This window comes from Molothrus aeneus, chromosome 2, assembly GCF_037042795.1.
Source record: "Molothrus aeneus isolate 106 chromosome 2, BPBGC_Maene_1.0, whole genome shotgun sequence".
Lineage (NCBI taxonomy): Eukaryota > Metazoa > Chordata > Aves > Passeriformes > Icteridae > Molothrus > Molothrus aeneus.
Window position 1 is genome coordinate 83,518,203 of NC_089647.1, and position 20,826 is coordinate 83,539,028.

General features: G+C 39.5%; 1 protein-coding gene across 1 annotated transcript in view; it reads right to left on the minus strand.

The window, feature by feature from the left end:
• The window catches only part of LOC136553557 (cohesin subunit SA-2-like), a 58,177-nt gene extending 37,379 nt beyond the window's left edge, over positions 1–20,798 (minus strand). The window contains exons 1-11 of the mRNA XM_066545178.1: positions 20,699–20,798; positions 20,419–20,587; positions 15,948–16,032; positions 15,185–15,331; positions 13,623–13,719; positions 12,529–12,605; positions 8,460–8,531; positions 6,491–6,695; positions 5,270–5,421; positions 3,949–4,022; positions 3,399–3,522 (exon numbers count right to left, since the gene is read on the minus strand). Coding sequence (XP_066401275.1) covers positions 3,399–3,522; positions 3,949–4,022; positions 5,270–5,421; positions 6,491–6,695; positions 8,460–8,531; positions 12,529–12,605; positions 13,623–13,719; positions 15,185–15,331; positions 15,948–16,032; positions 20,419–20,462 — 1,077 coding nt within the window. The 5' untranslated portion in view covers positions 20,463–20,587; positions 20,699–20,798. The remainder of the gene's footprint in view (positions 1–3,398; positions 3,523–3,948; positions 4,023–5,269; positions 5,422–6,490; positions 6,696–8,459; positions 8,532–12,528; positions 12,606–13,622; positions 13,720–15,184; positions 15,332–15,947; positions 16,033–20,418; positions 20,588–20,698) is intronic.
• Positions 20,799–20,826: the final 28 nt, after the last annotated feature.

Genomic DNA, 20,826 nt, shown 5'->3' on the forward strand with positions numbered 1-20,826 from the left:
TATGCTGCTTCATAGATGCCTCAAAAAGAAATCTTTTCCTTAGCCAGCTTTTCAATTAGCTCATGCATATTGTTACAACATTCAAAGGACAAAGCTTTAAATAGAACTAGGAAAGTGATTTTGATGATCCAACATAGAAAAATCATGTGTTCTGTAAATTTATAATGCTAAGCATATCAGCAGAGATACTAAGATGAACTGCAGGCTTTGAATCAGTCTCTTCATACTTCTTTCTTAATTCCTCTTGCTAACAATAGTAGTAAGAATAAACATGGAAATCTAAGAAAGGAGACCACCTACACTCAGGCTATCCATTGCTACAAGTTCCTGTTCACCTGCTTAGATGGAAAGCCAAGGATGATACCCAGTGGCAGGCTTTGACTAACAGCTCTGTTTAAGACAGCTTTTTGCTAGAAATATAAAATGAAAGGTCAACAGGTAACAATATACACTGTTCTGTAATCTGCCCCTGACACACAAGCAGTACTTATTCTGTATTATATTTTAAAGTCTCTGAGGAAGAGACTGTTGCCCACACCTGCTGCTTCCTACTGCCACAGAACTCCCTCACAGACAGTCCCAAGGTGGCACCCAACACTGGCACAAACTCAGCTCAGCCAAGGTACTGCAAAACTGACTTGGTTCTTTGGTTCTCTTGGTTCTTTCAGTTGCCCTTGGTTCTCTGTCACAACACTCTGCTTGTGAAAAGGGACTGAATTTGTTTGTGGGGAAAGGGACAACAGTGTGCACCAGTTTGCTGAATGGTCATACAGCCCCTGGCGCACGCCTGGAAATGTCATTTGTCAGTCAGGTGGAGTCAAGTGTAGGCCTGCAGACATAAAGTGTAACATGTTAAAGTGTTAAAAGGTACCACCTCCCTTCTGAGGTTTCTACCCCAAATGTACAATTAAAGTGTGCATTAAAGTGTACCACCTCCCTTCTGAGGTTTGTACCCAAAAGCTCTCAGTCACAACCCCACACATGTATGTTCCTTTAAGTGCTGAGAAAATGAACTCTAGTAAATAGAAACATATAAGTACTTCTGTGACTACTTCTGTTATTTTTTCCTAAGTTTTCATCTGCATTTTCCTTGCTTCTCCTTCTCAACCACCTCCCCTTTTTTAAATTCAACATTCCCCATAGTTTTGGAAGGATGTGAAGTAATTTGAATGATCAAGAATATCTCACTACCTTCAGGTTCTTTCAACAACAGCATCAGCAAACATGAACACCCAGCCACTTACCACCCTCATCAAAACTACCACTCTAATCTTGACAAAAAATATGCCTGTTTGGTCCTGCAAAGCTGTGACAGAGTGAAGGGGAATTATGTAAGCACATTTTCAGGATACTCTGAACATATACACTGTGCCTCAGCTGTATCATAGCACATTTTGATCCTGACCTGATGACAGAAAACATCAGTAAAGTGGTGGGCAGCTCTAGTGACCTCAGAGAGCTCTGCACAGGCTCCAGCACTGCTTGAACACATTCAGTTATGAGATTTCAGCCCCTATCCAGTTATGAGATTTCAACCACTATCACAGAGATGGGGCCAGTCAATAAACCTTACAAATACAGGCTGGGACCTGGATGGTTTGATAGGACTGCTGAGTCAACACTTCCCAGACTATGAACTGGGAAGGTCTACTTCTGAGTTACTCCTGGACAGCAAAGACAACTGTCATTTGAGGCAAAACAATTTTAAAAACTGCTCTACCTCCCCAGCCTTCCCAAAAAATCCATGACAGTATATAAAAAACACTGCTGCCCCTGCTGGTGCTCTCGTTTTGAAATCAGACAATTTGACAGTGGCTGCAAATCACAAAGCACAGCCAGGACTGCAGCCACCAGTAGTGGCACACTACCAGGTCTCAACCAAATGAAGATATGGAAGACACTTCATTTTATCTCACTCTGCTTGCCTTCAGATTAAAAAAGCCTTAAAAAAATACATTGCATTGCCTTCAGATTAAAAAAGCCTTAGAAAAAAACAACTATTTCCAGTTTCCAGTAAATAGCACTGGGTGAGCTGTGTGTATTAATTAGAGACACCAGCTGTTAATCTTCACTGCAGAGTACTGCAAATGAAGACACATCATCTTCAAAAAACAAAACTTTTTCTTTTGAGAATTCTCCAGATAAAAAGATATTGTGATCAGATGAAACGTACGCAGGAACAAACGACAGTTCCTGATGTATTTGTCGCCCCAAAACCCCAAACGCCACCTTCAGAGGGAGGGCGCAAGCCGGGAAGCGGGAGCCTCGCGCGCCCCCTGCTGGCCCCGTGGCAGAGTGCAGCCTGATCCGCACAGCACAAACATCGCCCGCAGCCGACACAAACAAACCCCGGGGCTTTCAGCATCCACACAGGAGCTACAGGCGCCTTCAAAGGCGGCCTGCAGAAGTACAGCGTGTCGATTTCGCTAATTAGCCGTTCCTGATAAACATTCCTATCACCCTGAAGTCTCTCATGCTTTTTCGAAGCAAGAGAAAAGGCATACTTTCACAGAAGCACAGAACAGTCAGGTTGGAAGGGACCACAATGGTGCACCTGATCCATCTTGTTGGTTCATCTGGTCCAACCTCCCTGCTCAAGCAGGGTCATCCCAGCACAGGATTGTGTCCAGACAGTTCTGAACATCTCCACTGAGATGCCCACAACCTCTCTGGGCAATCTCCTCTAGGGAACAGTCACCCACACAGTAAAGAAGTTCTTCCTCATGCTCCAGTGCAACTTCCTGGGTATCAGTTTTTGCCCACTGCCTCTTGTTCTACTGCTTGGACTTCTATTTTGGACTTACTGACTTCTTTTGGCTTTTGTTTGGGTGGTATTTGGAGGATTTTTAAAAGTGCCTCTACTCAAAAGAAAAAATAAACTATAAGGAAAAGGAGAAAACCCTTTGGGAAATGGCTGGATTTCCTGTAAATATTTTCTGTATCTGTCTAACTCCAATAAGAAATGCAACATTGAAGACTATTCTACTACAATAGAATTGTAGTAGACAATATTTGTTCATTTGTTATAAATCTAAACAAAATTTTAAATGTTGACCAAGCCTAAAAGCAGAATTTCAGTCAACATTTAACCGTCTCAAAAGATATGAACCATTTTCCATTTCAGAAAAAACTCCCAGTTCAGTGACATATAAATATACTGCACATACAGGGATTCACACAGAACTGGAAAAAACGTTCAGTGTTATTTAGTGTTAAAATGGCTTTTAAAATATCACCTGAAATGGGGAAGAAAGTAAATTCTTATTGTACCACCACAGTCTTAAACATCTACTCTCAAGAATTTAAATGCTAGGATTCTTTCAAAAAAAAATTTAAAATAAGAGAACTAATGTACTGCCCTAGGCAAAAAAAAAAAAAAAAAAAAAATTAAACTTTACCTTATCGTAGAGCATCCATCCAAGATATTTTAAGTAGCTATCATTCAAAAAAGCATCTGGGTATGTTTTAATCCAGCTGCCAATTTCTTCCATGCAAGTTGCTCTGATCTCAGGGATAACATCACTGTGAAATTATAAAATTGTAATATTAATACATTAAAAATTAATTTTAAAACCAATTATATTATTTGCAATATTTTTATGTTCTGGAATTTCAAAAGCATGTATAATTCAAAATATTCTAAGTATCTTCATATTAATATTATAAGTTATTCTTCAATCGGTACATAGACCACTTTTAGCTACAAACTATTTTGCAATTCTGGGTATCTTCTCATTCACAAATACACTGCTCTACAGCCAGCAGGAAGAACTGAAAGAACACACTAGAGATGTCCTCTTGGAAGCCCAGATTCTTAAAAATAATTTAACTGCTACACTTTCCTTGACACCATCAGTGCCTCCAGGATGTTTAGCTTGATTCTCCTATCTGTACAATCTGAGCAGGAGTTTCTGGGGAATGCGGATACAGCTTTATTTTCACTCTTACCGGTAACGGGTTAGAAACGCCCCTTTGAAAATAGCATTCATCATGTTCTGTATCTCTAGAAGCTTATGCTCATACTGAAATACAAAGAGAACTGAATGTTAATATTGGTCCCACAATTCACTACACATGAAGAATTTTCATCAGGGCCCTTGGAATACTACTGTGATGCAAACTGCTGGTGCTTAGCAATAAAATGAGGAGTCTGTATCTGCACTAGCAACTGGCCTTTTTGTGGCTACATCCTGAGGAAAGAATTATTGGATACCAACTGCTAGCCTTGGGAAACAAGCTACTTGGTTGATACAGTGAGTCTTGATCTATCAGAAATCACACAGAAAGATACAGCACAACTATTAAGCGATCCTCACATACAGATCCAAATTCTCTCTTCATGTACTTGAACAGAGATGGAAAAAAGGCAGACAAAGAAATTTTCAAAATACACAATGAGCCTATTAAAAAACTGGATCCTGAAAATGTACGTAGGAATTTCTGAAAATCCAAGTCAACAAATAAAAATATTCTCTCATCAACAACATCAGGAAGGGTGAGAAGCTTGGGTTTTCCCTCCAACACACCTATTTCCTCTGTCTTTGCTGTAAGATCAGACTTACAATGACACTAAAATATCCTGTCTCACCCAAACACTCCTCCCCACAAAAAGGGTATTGTCTCAGAAAAGCCCACAAACACCTAAAACTCAGAACAGAGATAAGTGATTCTAAGGTCAGGAGACAAGGAACTATACCTGATGTTCATTCACCAAGTCACCCTCTCCCTCAAGCCAAAGTTATTTTTTACAGTTATAGCTCTGCCCCTGAGAGCTGAAAAGGAGCTGTCTTTGAGCAGGGAAGAAACAACAGAAACTGAAAAGCAAAAAAGATATGGGACATCCCTGAAGTTCAATCCATTTTTATAATTAATTAGTTACATAGAGATGACACTTAACCTGTGTCCCTTTTGATTCGTCACTAAAATTTGGGTTTGTAACTTGTACAAATATGTACAAAACTGCACTCCCACAACACCAGAGCTACTGAGACAATTAAATTTGTGTATAAATCTCTATTTGTGTGAAGATGAAGGGCTAATGATGCCAATTTAGAAAAGCAACCAGTAGGTGAGACATCACAGGTTAACAGTACACAGGGCAGTTTTTACCTCAGTCATGTTTGTACCACTTAACCCAGCCAGTCACACCTGCTCTGCACCATGCATTAAATAAACATATAAACCTCAGAGAATTGCAGGGACCCAAAAGCAGGCAGCCAGTAATCCTTTTATACTTTCACAAATCTCCCAAACAAGACATTTCCCTAACCTCTTTCCTTTTTCTCTCTAGCTGATCAAGTCTGTAACTGGTCCTCTTGCCACTTAGCCTCTTCTTCTCCACCTCATACAATCTTTGAGCATTGTGCTTGTTGACATCAAGGTTCAGATGGACACTTACAACTGCTGTCAGAAGTTTCATTGCTAAAAAAGAAACAAACCCAGTACAATTAGCTTAGCTCAGAGATATGCAGCATAAATATATTCACCACTTTACCACAAAAAGGATATGGTTATACAAATCCAGCTTATATAGAAAATATGAACACTACTAGATTATAGTAATTTGCTTTAAAATACAGTGTTTATTTTAAAGGCAGACAATGATCAGAAAGGGAAAATTAACTTCTATTTCTGATGATTTAAAACTTTTGGTCAGAGTTCTGGTCAGAGAAGTAATTTACTGGGCAACTCTCTTGTAAGTTTATGTAACTTTGACTTTTCTGCAAAAGAATCTAGAATTGTGGAACAGCTGATTGTTGGTAATCAAAAAGAAAAAAAGTTGTAAAAACAGTGAGGCTGCCTCAGAAATTGATGGGAATCTTAATATACTACTGGAATGGACAAAAATTCACATTCCTTTAAGGACTGTTGGATGGTTTGAACAGATTTCAAGTCAGGTTTTTGAGCCCTCAAAGCAAACAGCGTACTTTAGAATAAATTATACTTTAAGTGCTCTTTGCATGGCAAAGAGGGTATTTACTGACTTTAGGGGAAAAAAGTAGTAGCTTTCGTTTTTTTCACACTGCATGAAACAAAAATGTGTAATAAGCAACGTTCTTTTCTTGCACAGAGACCACAAGAATAGCAGTTCTCCAAAGGAAGCTTTTTAAGGTGAAGCATCTACTGCAACCTCATCACATTAGTTAGTGGAGGGAGAAAAACAACAAAAAACTGTGAAAAATCAGTTACTGAAAATATAATACTCAGAACAGCAAAATTCTGAAGTCAGTCGTGTCAGGCATTAAAGATTTCTTTATAAAGAAAAATTATGTTAGATCCATCACATTTAAAGCATTCAAATTCAATTCAGATACACAGGGGAACAAAGAGTTCATATTACAGACATTCATATAACATATACTAGGAGGAAGGCACACTCACTGCACAAGAGAACTGCTCCATTAAACAGCTTTTCGATTTAGAGCAGTTTTGTTAGTACACAAGTCAATAGAACTCAGCACTTCTAGAGCAACTCTACAAGTGATTTTACCTGCCAAAGTGCTTGTGTGCCTGAATGCTCTGACCATGGAATCTGCTAACCCTGTAAGCAGCGAGATGATGGTGTCCATCAAGTAGTTATCATACAGGATGCTGCACTGGCACTGCTGGACAAGCACTGCAATGAATTCACAGAAATTGGCCTTGAACTTCTTCCAATAGGGCCCTGTTCTGATCAGCGGGTAGTCTTCATTGTCCTGCACAAGAGAGACAAGTTGAGAGAAAACACACTAATTAGTTCTGCTTGTGCATTCCCATATCTCCCACTGAACATCAGAGAGAGTTCTGCTGGCAGTCAGCTTCACTTCATCCCCCATAACTTTTTTCATGGCTAGTATTCCAAAGTAGGGACAAGCAACTAGGATACAAGCAAGCAGAGAGAGAAAATAGCTTTATTTGCACTACACTGTCATAACAGCTCACTTTTGAAAGCAATGTAAGCAAGGTAACTGTGAACAGACAGGAGGGAGAAAGTGTGTGAAGGCAGAGCAGAGTAAGTAACTTTCACTGGCATAAACCATGAGCACTCCTGGCTTATTCTACTTTCTCACAGGTAGCAGTGCTTCCCCACTTCCCCATCCTTCCTCTTCCTGCAAAAGTATGGTAAAATCCAGGCAGAAAATGAAGTAAGTGAAAAGTGGAGACAAACAACTCTGGCATGAACAGGGCAGGACTGTTCGCCTCAGCAGCACTGCCAGCTTGAGCACTTTATCAGGCTAAAGCTCAATGCCACTCAGTCATTCACCTATACCATCTGCACCTGGGTCTCCAAAAACCCCCACAGAAACAGTAAATGCACAATACCTTTGACACTATGCAAAAAGCAAGTTACAATATAAACATAAGTGTCCACAGTATGGTTGATACCGCCAGGAGGAAAGCAGAGGGAAAGTGAAATTACTTCTCACACGAAGTAGTGGAAAGCACACTAGACAGACTTTGTAAATGGCAGCCTCAGACAGTGTGAACATTTCATGTACACCTCAGAGATCCCAGGAATGGCTCAGAATATGAATTTGCATCTTCATAGCTTCCAGGTGTGAGTGAGGTCAAGGAACTCCAAAACTTCACTCACTGTGGAAAACCTCTTCCTGAAGGCTGGCCACTGCTCAGCTGGTCCTTCACCAGTGGGCAATCACCTTCTCATTCTAACACAGCATCACACTCAGCATAACCTCCCGTGCTTCTACAGTATACTTCATGCTCTTCTCTTGTAACTAAGTTTCCAATGCATAGGGACGGCTGCTTTCTTTAATGAGAAGTGTCAATACAGAACGATCACAGGGCTGGCTGCAACCCAAAGCACATCAGGAATTTGGAATATGCTCCTCACCAGGCTGTAAGAGTCAGTTCAGAGCCTAACAGTAGCAGCAAGTGCCAAAACAGAAAGGTAAGTTTCCAGCAAGCCTCATTTAATGCTCCTTGATCATGACATGGACAGTAGAAAGACCATCTACAACTTCATGAAATACCTACTTTATCACCATAGCTTACTCCTCAGTCTGAAAATCAGCACAAAATACACAAAGACTTCTGACTTTTTAAGAGCATTTCTACTGCCCATGTTTTTCACACTGGGATACTCTTTAATGGTAACATGCACGCTGTAACCATACACACAACATGAAGGGCACACCACCTAAATTAAGGCACCACCTAAATTAACTTGGGATTCCCTTAGGTTCCTTTCATAACCACTAGAGAAATAACTCTGCTTCCAAAAATCAAGTCAGATTAGGCCCTTATCACAGGTTCTTCCAGAGAACTATTCAAATCACTCAACAGAGTGATGTGAGCTCCTACTTTGACTCAACCAGGAAATGTTTCCTGAAATGTTTCCTTCTTTCATACAGAGTTTACAAAAAGAGAAGAAAGTCAAAATGAAGTGCCAACAAGGAGTTAAGATAAATTCCCCACAGAAAAAGCTATACTACAGTTGTGGGAAACAACAACAGCCCTACCATGTCCATCGGCCAAGTAACTGTCAGGATCCAAGGATAAGCGATGAATTTCTTATACTGCAACCCAGTTTCCTGTAATGCAGGAGACAAAATTTTGAAAGCTTGTTAATGAAATGGCACAGATAATTCATAGACAAAAGCATTACAAAACATGCAACGTATTTCAAAGGCCATTAGAACTTCAGCCAATGTGTGCTACAGGTGGCCCACACAAGCCAAAATACTACAAAAAACCTAAATCCTTCTCATCTGGGTTTTGTTGGCTTTTTTATTTAATAACCACTGACAGAAGACAGATACACTTTTATCTAAAGTTTGAGTTGCCTTGTAACTAATACAAGACAACTTATTTCCAAAAATTTAAAAGCAAACATATACAAAATATAACCTTCATTATTAATTCTAAGACAAGGCTCCTCAGCAAGTCTAAGTACATAACCCTTTTCAATGTTTGGTACCTAGATGTAAAATATCTAAAACCTAAAAAAACATTCTGAGGTTTTCAAATTGGAGAGAAATGTTTTCAACACCAGCGTGACTTGATTCAAAGATGTTTTCTCAACTCTGCAATTATTCCAAAACAAAAGGCATTAAATCTAGAGTTCTTTATCAGGTTCAGTGAAGCACAAGTATTTCTACCCCATATAGCTGTAGAGTTAAGCACCAAAGTTAACTCTTTCCTTCCTAAATGTCTGAGCAACAAAATGGGAAAGAAAAACTACATAAGAACAAAGAACTGCAAGAAGTAAATGTCATAAACAGGAACAAAAGCAGAAGAAACAGATTACCTTAAAATAGAAGAAAAACAAAAAAACAGTGTAAAGACAAGAATGTCTCATCACTGAGGAATACCATGGCTCACAAAGACAAAAAAAATTACTCAACGACCATATTAAAGCCATTCTCTGCTTCCAACACCAGTACAAGTTTTCGCAGAATTACAGAAAGATTGAAATTGAGAGGGACTCTCTGAGATCATCTACTCCAACCCTATCTGCTCAAGCAAGGTCAGTCAGCATAGGTGGTCCAGTGCTGTGTGCAACCAGCACTTCTGCTCTCAACAGCTGGAAATGTGGTTAGCATAAACTAATGCAATTTTAAAAGGCAAGCAGCCCTTCTCTGTGACCAAGCTGGTCACATATTCATTCCCTTTCCCTCATTACCAGGCCCTGAAGTTCCTGTGAACCAAGCAGACAAATCAAACAGATTAATTTCCCTCCCTCACAGTCTCACTGTTCCTGGGTACCAGACCAATCACTCCCTTCCTTACCAAGCCTGTAGGTCCCGGGCATTCAGCCAGGCAGGTGGTGGCAATGACCCAGTCAGAGAACAGGGAAGCATCACAGCACCCAGAGCACTGCCAACAAAATCAAGGTACTGCAAGGTCTAACTGGTGAACTCTGACAACTCCTGCTGGACAGTGAGACCTGAGCTATATTATACATTCTATATTATGCTATTATACTGATTCTGCTTATAGAAATCCTGTGCCATTTTAATCATAAATTCTGCTCTATACTAATAATAACATACTGTTAAGAAATAAAGCTTTAATTTTTAACTACAATTGGTGCCATCATCATTCTGTCAAGGATCCCTCAAAGTAAACATCTTTTCCCTCAGCGTCAGGTGATGCCATGAGCAGTCAAATAATATCTGCAGAGACTGCACAACCTCTCTGGGCAACCTGCTTGATCATTCTCTCAGTAGAAGTTTTCTTGTGTTCAGGTAAAATTCTGTCCATTTTAGTTTGCACCCACTACCTGTCTTGGCTCGCCTTTGCGCTCACCATCTCACTGCACACCACTGAGTGGAGCTGTGCTTCCTCCTTGTCCTTCTGTCACATCAGGTATTTTATGGGCCAGATTCCTTTGAGCCAGCCTCTTTCCAGACTGAACAGGCTCAACTCCCTCAGCCTCTCCCCATATCAAAGATCATAAATCATCTTTGTGGCTCCTCACTGGCCTCACTCCAGTAAACCCATCTCTCTCTTGTTCTGCAACGTCAAATCTTGACTCAGCACTCCAGATGAGTCTCAGTAGTATGAGCAGAGAGGAAAGATCATCCCCCATGACTTCCTGGCAATGCTCTGCCTAAGGCAGGCCAGGAGGTTGTTGGTCAACTTTGCATCAAGGGTGCATTGCTGGCTCATGTTAATTTTGTCACCCACACCAAGAGCTGCTTTCCAGTCTACCAGACCCCAATGTGTAGTGGTGCACAGGGTTATTCATTCCCAGGTTCCTAGGGCTTCCTGTTGTAGAACTTCATGAGGTTCCCCCCTGCCAAACTCTCCAGTCTGTTGAGAGTCCCTCTGAACAGCAGAACAACCACCTGATTTGGCAGCTAATCCTCCCCATTTTGCATCATCTGAAAATTTGCTAAGAGTAAACTCTGCCTCAGTGTCCAGGTCATTATTAAATATGTAAAACAGCATTGGCTACAATATCAAGCTGGGGTTCAGCACTAGTGACTAGCCTCCAAATGGACCTTTTGCCACTGATCATTTCCCCACAGGCCTGGTTGTTCCACCAGTTTTCAGTCCACCTCACTGACCGCTTAACTAACTCATACTTCACCACCATGACCATGAGGATGTTAGGAATTCTTTTCTTGCCATACTGAACTCTATTAACATTTCCCACTAACATTAGTAAGAATTCTAAGAGGAAGTACTGGTGCAAGGATATAGTGCTGCAATTAATTAACAGCAATGCCATGGTTGAATCACTGAAATCATCAAGAATAAACCCTCTGAATGCTAGAAACAAAGAATAAAAACAAAGAATAAAAATTCAAAGGCAAGATGATGTTAAGCAAATATCTGGCAATATTCTCCACTCTCATTAGTACTTTCACTATTACTGTCATTCGTTTTTAAAAAATGTTTTTGAAATCCCTGTAGTCCCATACGGCACTCCTCCTCGACTAACTTAAACCACTAACTTACAATTCCATCTTATTTATGGAAAAGATAAGAGAGAACTCACTTTCTTTACAGAGCATAGAGAATACAACTTCTAAGGCAACTGCAGAACCTGCCTTTTTGCCCATGAGGACAGGTGAAAAGGTTACAGAGCTGTAATATTTCCAGCCTGATGGTAAAAGTAATCACATCTTTGTATCTGCCAGAGTGCCTGCACTGTCATGAGTGTTATTCAGGGCTAATTTAGTTGGCAAAGAAGTGCCAGACTACTAATTCATATGGCCAGACACACAGAGGTTCATTTCTGTCAAAAAATTAGCCCAAGTGCTACTACACTTCTAAAAATGAAGAAAACCATGTTGGCAAATTCATTCTCTGTGGGAATTTCTATAGCAGCTGGTCTTTGAGAGATACTCAATTAAAACAAGGCTGATGGCTGCTGCTTGACAAATCAATTCAGAAGTGACAAATATAAGGGAAAAAAGCATGGAAGCAACTGTGAAAGCACCGCAGAAAATTTAATGTTGCCATAATTAGTCAAGGAGCAGTCAAGCAGTGAAACAGCATTGTAAAGCTATATACCTTTCTTAACAATCCCCAAGAAATTAAATACTCACTACTGTTTTCACAATTATCTAAAAATCAGAAACACATTTTTCTTCTTTCATATGATGTAATACAGTTATTAAAAATCATAATTGTCAGTAAAGCAGAAAGAACATTTTCAAATAAAATATCAGCTAAAAATATCTTTGAATTAATTCATCAGTAATCCATATTAGTATTTTTTAAAGGACCTATCAACCAAATACCAAAGGAGCCATTTAGCTGCTGCAGTGCTGGGTTATATCTACATCTCTAAAGTCATTATCAAAAGAACTCCTAAGAGGAAGATTCAGGAAGGCTGCAGTCAGACAGCCCTAGTAAAACTCTCAAAATAAAACTTAACTTAAAAAAAAATCTGCTGCTGCTAAAATGGGTCATTACGACAACAAATTTCTCTTGCAAAAAAACCAGTTTTATTTTACTAAATTAATGCAGTGGTACAGAGCTCCTGATAAGCAACAGGAATTCCATCCAGGTTGCCTATTAAGGTAGAGACTATTGTTTATATTAAAAAGACATGCAAAATAAAGTAGCAGTTACCTTATCAAAGGTCTCTGTCATTTTTTGCATGACATCTTTCTTGTACAAACTTTGAAACATCTCTGCTGTTACCATGCCTAAAAAAAAGTAGTGTTTTAAAAAGAATTAGTGACAACTCTATAACATTAATCAAGTCCAAACCACAGTAAGAACTTCATTAAATTTAGAAACACTGAAGACAGGGGAATTCTCTTTTATGTATGTACACTGGTTCAGGCAACATATACAGAAAAGGATACATAAATTAATTTATAGGAAAAAGTATTGATGAACCAAAACTGAAATTCCCATTAGAGAAGTCTGCTCTGTGCTGTCTGGAAAGGCTGTTTTCTCTGCTCATTCATTTACTTCAAGGATTGACTAAAATTTTGCCCACAGGTCAAAACTAGTCAAAAACCCCAAAGTATTTCTCATAAGAGAAGGCATATTAGTCAAAGACCTAGAGGGAAAAAAAAAAAGAGATATGTAAAAAGTATGTTTCTAGCTGCTTAAATACACTCAGAAGTTTCAAACTAATAGGACAGTCTTCTTAAATCTCTTACTTGCCATCCTGAAGCATTTCACTAGCAGACTGTCCCCAGAAGGCAGTGCTTCAATATTTGTTATGAAACAGACAGCTTCACAACTCTCTAGTAAAAGCAACTGCAATGAGGTAAGAGATTGCTTTTCTAGCCACCAAAGCAGGCAGCTGAATTTGCTAGCTGGTTATTTTCAAGCAAGGATACTAGCAAAACAAAAGATACCAAGAAATACAAAACAAATGCCAACTGAAACATTGGATTTTAATTAGAATACTCATCAAAAGCACTGTCCCTATGTGAGGATTCTCCAAAGCAATGTGACATGCCACTTCAGAAACCTGACCCTGCAAACCTTGTTCAAATATAACTCTCAGAGCTGGAATGCTGCTAGCACAAAGAATTTAACCAGCAGCATTCTTTCCTATTTTGCCTGCCCATCTGGAGTTCGTCTTAATGAACAGTACAGATCATAAGTTCATGATTTACTGCACAGAAAAACTCCATTTCAAAAAGCACACTTCAGACTCCTCTCACACACAGGCAGTGGAAGGGGCTGTGAAGAAGGTAAATTACCTTGACAGCCTGAGCACTGAATGAAGAAGTTGATGAGATCCAGAAGTGCCACATTTCTGTCTTGTTTATAAGCTTCAACCCAGTCAACTACTACAGACTAGAACAAATTAAAGAAGCTCATTAGTCAGGAGATGAAGACAGTTTGCTGCACTCCACTGAAGATACCCACAATAAAGACAAAAACTAACACTGCTCCATCTCCATTAAATTACAAAACCAAGAATAAACTCCAAGAAATTCTCTTCCATTTCTAGTAGTTCTAAAAGACTCTTTCAAGTCTTAAACTGCTTTAGACAATGTAGTTTTTCACAGATGCTTTGCTTCCTGTTAACAGGGAAAATTACCACAGTTTTAATAAATGTAATATAAAGAAAAATAAAAAAGTTGTCCTCCTGAGTTCTTGATTGCACTGAGGTAACAATTTAATTTAAAAACAAAGAAATAAACACAAACAACAAAAAATCCAAACACACATTTAGCCTCTGCACCATCTAATAACTAGTATTAAATCCTACCAGCAATTTACCCTGGAAGTTCTCTTTTTCTCTAGGACTTGATTTGTGCAGAAGGCTTGAAACAGTTCACATACTAACATAAGCCAAAAAAACTACTCCAGATGTCCTTTCTAGGGCAGTACAGCCTACAGCCTGTAAGTGACATGGGTCTCCTGGGACAACCCATCCAGGCTTCAAGCTCCACACAGGTCTAACAAATTCCAGCAGCAACAGAACTCAAGCCCTGCTGCCTTTCCAAGACCTTCCCATGATGATTAGCACAGCAGAAGCCAAGCTCTTCAGGAAGCTCTACTGAAGTTACCTCAGCTGTAGCACGAAGATTTCACATCCAAAATATAAATGTACTTTTCATGTATGTGCACACACACACACACTCTCTTTGCTTACAAACACTACACACCAGAGACATATCTATAACTGTACATAAAAATATTTGGGTCTCCAGATTTTCATATACATATACAAAGATAATATATACATGTGCTCACAGAATATGGGGAGGTGGGCTTCCTGACATTAAAGAAAATTGCTAACGATATAGATGAACAGGGAACCTGGCTATTATGCAAGCTGCTGGCAAACTGCATTGGAATGAAGGCAAATGATTAACAGTTCAAGGCAAGCACAGGGGGGAAAAGGAAAAAAGGGGGAAAAGGGAGAAAAAAAGAAAAATGAAAAAAAAGAAAAAAAATTTTAAAAAAAGAAAAACCTGATTTTTCAGAATTCTGGACAACTAAAATTTGCTATTGATGAATCTTTTCCACATTTTTTAAAATAATTATCTTTTTGTATACTAAGGCATTGTAGACTGGTTTAGGTACAATTTCCTTTCTCTTTTTAAATATCTGACAGCTACCTCTTCACTAATTTCTTGAAGCTGCAAGATATTCTTTCCAAGAGCCACATTCACAGCAGTTTTCCAATCAAACATGTTTCTTCCCCAGCTAAACCAAAATTTAAATGTTCCACAGTACAAATAATGGAAATGACCACTGTTTATTCATCTTCCCTCCACCAAATGCTTTCAGAACTCAGTGCTGGGAATACCTGCATGGCCTGCTTCCCCATGCTAACCACTTCAAACAAGGTAACTGCCTCAACCACTTCTCCATTCTGCAGCTGGCTCACTCTTCTGCTAGCAGGAGAATTCCTCCTGATGTTTTCACACTGCTCTCGGACCTTCCGCTTCTCTCTCTGAAACGAGTCAAACACAGTGTGTAAGAAAACACAACGCACAACAGGCATTCACAGACACGAGTTTATTTCACTCTTACTGTAAACACTTCTCCAGGCTGCTCAGTTTTATGCCCCACAGACCCCAACAATTCCTTACCAAATACGATCATACTAAAAGGAATGAAAGTAAGGATTTACCAGTTTGAATTTTACTCTTAACAATGAGTCATAAACATAGGCAGATGTAACAGGAAAGAAGTTTTTGTACAGTTGCACACTACCCAGAAGGCAGTTTTCAGTGGCAGCTGTAATTTCTGAATAACAGAAAGCAAGCACAGAAGCTCTTCTACATCTTTTCCCTCACAGGTTAAACTGACTACCTGCAAATTAACATCGGCAGCACACAAAGCACAGAAAGGAAGAGCAATGGTAAAATGAACTGACCACTCAAAAGCCAGCATTGAGGCTTTGCTGCCAATGGAATTTTAGGGTCAAACTGTATCCAGTGACCAGCTTTTAGATGCATTGTGATTGCTGCATGCAGTACTCAATTTTGTAACAACTGAACAGGACACAAAATAAACTCCACAATTTAAAAGAATTAAAACTTTTAAAAGTTTTAAAATTAACTTACTGGTGTTTTCAGGTTGCCATTTCTCACACAGGTGCCATTCTGAGCAGGAGACTCAGGCACAGTCTCATCATGGACAGCATTCTCTCTAAGGTGCAATTAAAAAAAAGATTGAAGGAGTTAGCAGCAAGCACTCAGAACTACACACTTCAGGACAAAGCCAGAAGAAAAGCAAATACATGCATTTCAGGATTTTTAATTTGTTGTTTGGAACTGGTGACATTTTTTCACTAAAACCAAACAGCTAACTTTAAAAGTACAACAGAAATTTGGGGCCTTTTTCAGACTATTGGCTTTCCTGTAAGATATGCAGATAATTAGAAAACCAGCAAAGCTATCAAAGGTATCAAGGAAGTATAAAGTAAGTAAATGAAACAGAAAGCTGGCGTTGACTTAATGCAGCCTTTGTTGACTTAAGAGCTTTGCACCATGAACCAGTAACACAAGTAGGCATTCACTCTGTGGGTGCCCTAAGCTAAACAAGGCAGCAACATTTGATGTGTTGACATTTTAAAATGAGAATAAGAAATTGGTTTACTTTGTTTATTAAACATGCTAAAGAAAAAAGACACATAAAAAACTTCATTTTCAAGTCATTGCTAATATCATGGAGGAACAATTGTATAAAGAAAGATGCACCTTCTGGGAGATCTGAAGCCATACATTTATCTGCAATGAAACCGTGTCATTTTTCATCATTCCCAACGCTAACAATGTGCTTTGCCAAAGGTCATGTTTGAGTAGATGAGCTGGATCCCACTTGTGCAGCAGGTCCAGTACTGGAAGCTGGCTGCAATGGCCTCCTTTAAACTACAGTGGCCAGGACATGAAGCCAGTTGACTTGTACTACAGGAAGGCACAGAAAGAAAGTAAATATGAGAGTGTACAATTACTTCTATTTTCTTGATACTACTGCAACAAGAGCGTGTACTAACACAAGTGACCACTTTACAAACAAAAAAACCAGTGTGTTACACTATCAGATACCATCAACTCTCCAGTATCCAGTGTTGGCTAACACAGATGGAGAATTGAGCTGGCTCTGCATCCATGTTCTATGGATGCAGAGCCAGCTCAAATCCACCTACATTTATCAATGCCAGATAAGCATTTTTATCATTCTTCTTCCCACAATTGTTTTGCAAAGCAAATTCAGAGACTGAATAACATCAACTGCAGGATCAAGGTCACAACATTATTTTGTTGGTAAGAGCAGACAGATTTTATTTAAATATGTCTCTGTTTACTTTTTTGATCTACTGAGACACTTCAAGAAATGATGTAGAATAAGGCTTCCAAAGACTCCAATAAGAATTCTACAGAAATATAAAATTGCACAAAAATATATAAAATTTCTAAATACAATTATGCATATGCTTACCTTCTTTACAGAGAAATGAAAGTCAAATTCTGTTAATTACTCGCTATAGAAAAGTTCAAAACATGCCAAAGTGTTTGATAGATGGAAGGAAAGAAAATAATTCAGGATGAACCAATCCTAATACCAACTGTGTGGACTTCTGCATGTGAAGAGTGGGATAAACTATAGCTCCCAGCTCAGTCAGTATTCTATAAGAAATCATTCACAAAATTTTTCAATTGTCTTCTTTGGTTTAAAATTGCAAGCCACAGAGATTAAGTAGGCCAAGCACTACCGGAGACTTCCCAGCTGAAAAGAACAAACAGCAAGGAACAGCAATATGCATTGCTTCTCTGATGCCAGTTTGCTCTTCTCAGATCCTTCTACAGACCACAAAACCAAAAAGAATCCAAACGTGTTTGGCAAGGAGCTGTTTCTCCTATGTGATTAAATCCTTCCACTTTTGATTTCAAAGCAGAATGCATCACTGTGGGGCTGGACTAACAGGTTTTTACTTGCACTGTTTCACAGGAGCTGCAACTCAGGTGCCAGCCAACACTGCAGTAACATGGGTTACCAGTTTCTGCATTGTACCTCAACATAACACTCAACACACCTTCAAAACCTTTTCTGAAGTGTTTACAAGTACTATTCAGCAACTTACTCTATCCCAGAAAGAAAATAAATGCACTGCATTTGATTATAGCAACTATATTTGAGTCCAAGTTGGTTTAAAACATTTAAATAATTCAAAAATCAGAACTGCCACAGGACAGTTCTGTCAAGGACTTGTCTGATCACGTACTGCTTTTACTATCTCTGTGTAGAACATACTTCTTTGAAGGTTTAATTCACGCCTCTCTTTCCTAAGAACATTCTAAAGGACAGCTCTCTGAACAGTATCTATTGGCCTTGTGCTACTTGTTTCATTTCTTATGCCAGACAAAATGTACTTGTAGCAAAAGAGGCCCAACAAAGTAAGGAAACGCCTGGCATATGGAGCGGCATGTTACCAAAACTCAGCAAAACCTCCAAGAGTGGGAAGACCACAGACCTACAGCTCCCTCATGCTGGGCCAAATAAACACCAAATAAAACATATCTGGGATGAAACCTGTTACAGTAACTGTTACACAAGCAACTAAACATCTATCTTAAGCACTCAACAAATATAACTAAGCACTAAATACTAATATTAAAAAGCCATTTAGTTTCTGAACTGTTTTGGTTACCAGTGCATTGCAGCACATAGCTATGCCTCAGGAAGCACTGGGCAACAACAGACAACTTACATAAAAGTAGAGGTTGTTTTTAAATTCAGGTACTACTAATTTTCATGTTTCTCCCTTCTCTTTCTTTTTTTTCTTTTTTTTTTTTGGTAGCCTTTAATACTGGTGTTTCCAGTTAGGCTATTTGTAAGGCAGGTACAAACATTTGCAGAAACTAGACCAGCACCTAGAAACTGAAGCCCATGTAACCACTGAGCAATTAAATGGGATATTTAAATGGAACTTTCATTTGCACAACTACATTTCTGTTGAAGAAACTATTAAAAGAATTAAGATATCCTCTTATCCTCTTAAGCAAAACATAGGTATTACTGTACCTAGCTGGGGGAAGACACAAGGGTCACTTCTGCAGCAATCCCTATATGTGTCTCCATTTAATATCTCAACTATAGGAGTGCAATGGTAGGTTTGACAAATTTTGAACTAGCTTTTTTTTTTTTTCTCCCTTTGTTATTTTACACCATTTTACACTTTGCATACATTCACTGCTTCATGCACTGGAAGAAACAGCTTGCAGCCATTTAGTTGTTTCCATCAGCAACCAGTAAGAAAGCATAAGCAGAAGGCCATTTCTATTTCCACCCCTATACCCTGTTATGTATGGCTCAGAGACTCATTTTTACCTTGTGTTCCTGCCACAATGTTGTCCTTTCACTAACACTTGAAGTATTACTTATAAAACACTTGAAGTACGAAGGAAGCCAAGTCCCATATCTAATACTCAGACACAATACTACCGTGATAATGTCTGAATTCAGTTATCTTATTAAACATTTAGAATAGATCCGGTGACTCACACTTGAAAAGAAAACTGCCTCTTTACCAAAGAGGCAATATATTCATTTTGTGTGTAAAAGGAACAATTAATCTGTGCTACTGAAAGAATCCTACCTGTAAACTTTTTAAATTATAAATTTCAAAACAACAGCTTCATCTATTAGAACCAATATAAGAAGCTCCAATAAGCAACTGCCATGTACCTGCCTAACACCTCTGAAGGTAAAAGGCTGGTTTCAGATGAAGCATACTGGAATGGACATATGGGAAGCTATACATGTCATCATGGGCTACAACTCTCAGCTTCCATTAGAGCGTAATGAAGCAAAACACATGGAGCAAACAGGCCCAGAACGTGACAGGATCAGAAAAGACCAGGCTGCAATGAGTTCAAAGCACACAACAGTGAACATCTAAGAAGTTTCACTCTTTGAAACCAAACAAGAAATATCCAAATGTTGGAACTTTACCTTTTATTTATTTATATTTGTTCTAGTGGAACTTCTAGTTTGCCACTGCGTAAACAATTATATGAATACTTTATCTCATCTCAACAAACGACTTAGAAATACATTATAAATGGAAGAAGACATGATGGCTCCCTGATAAAAACAATACAAAATATACAGAAGCAATGGCCCCATCGATGCCTACAGGGAGCTTGCAGATTACTTAGCACTCTTCCCCCTCAGCATCCCCAAATTCTCCAATGAAAGGAACACATGCACTGACAATGAATCTGCCCCTTTTTTTTTTGGTAAAGTAGGGTACACATAGGCACTGCGGTGAATAAGGCACAGAAAAGCTTGCAAAGCCAAGGTCCCTCTCAAACAGCATTAAACACTACATTAAGGAGGTGCTAAATAGTACACGAAAGGAAATAAAATGAAGATATTAGCAATAAAGCACAATGCAGAGCAAACCCCTTTTTTCCCCTTTCCCCCAAGGTGACACACCACAGATTGCCGCGGTATCTGCACGGCACGAACCCAAGGGACAGCACCCGAATTTACCCACAGATTTTACAGACAACCTGTGCCAGGTCTTACTTTTGGCCGGGAAGGGTACTGGCTGCGTTGGGCTCGGCTATCATTTCCGCCACATTATTTCAGCAGCACAAGCCAGCTGTCACGACCTTCTGAGGAAACTTCACCGAAATCGACAGTGTTAAAAACATAACAACCCTTCGGCTGTTGCGGGCGGAACAGCGGCCGAAAACTGTCAAGAAAGGCACACAAAGAGACTCAATTCCACGCAAACCAGGCCAGCCACTCCTCCATACCCCGCCCGGCCGCAGAAGAGGATAAAACAGAAAGAAATGAAACCTACCGACAACCGCGCAGTCCCTCTCTGGCGCTGCCCAGCGCGGCCGGCCCGGGCCCGGCGTCAATCACGGCGGCCGCTGGGCCCGGCAGGGGCGGGCAGCGCTGTCACATGGGCGGCGGCGGCGCTTCCGC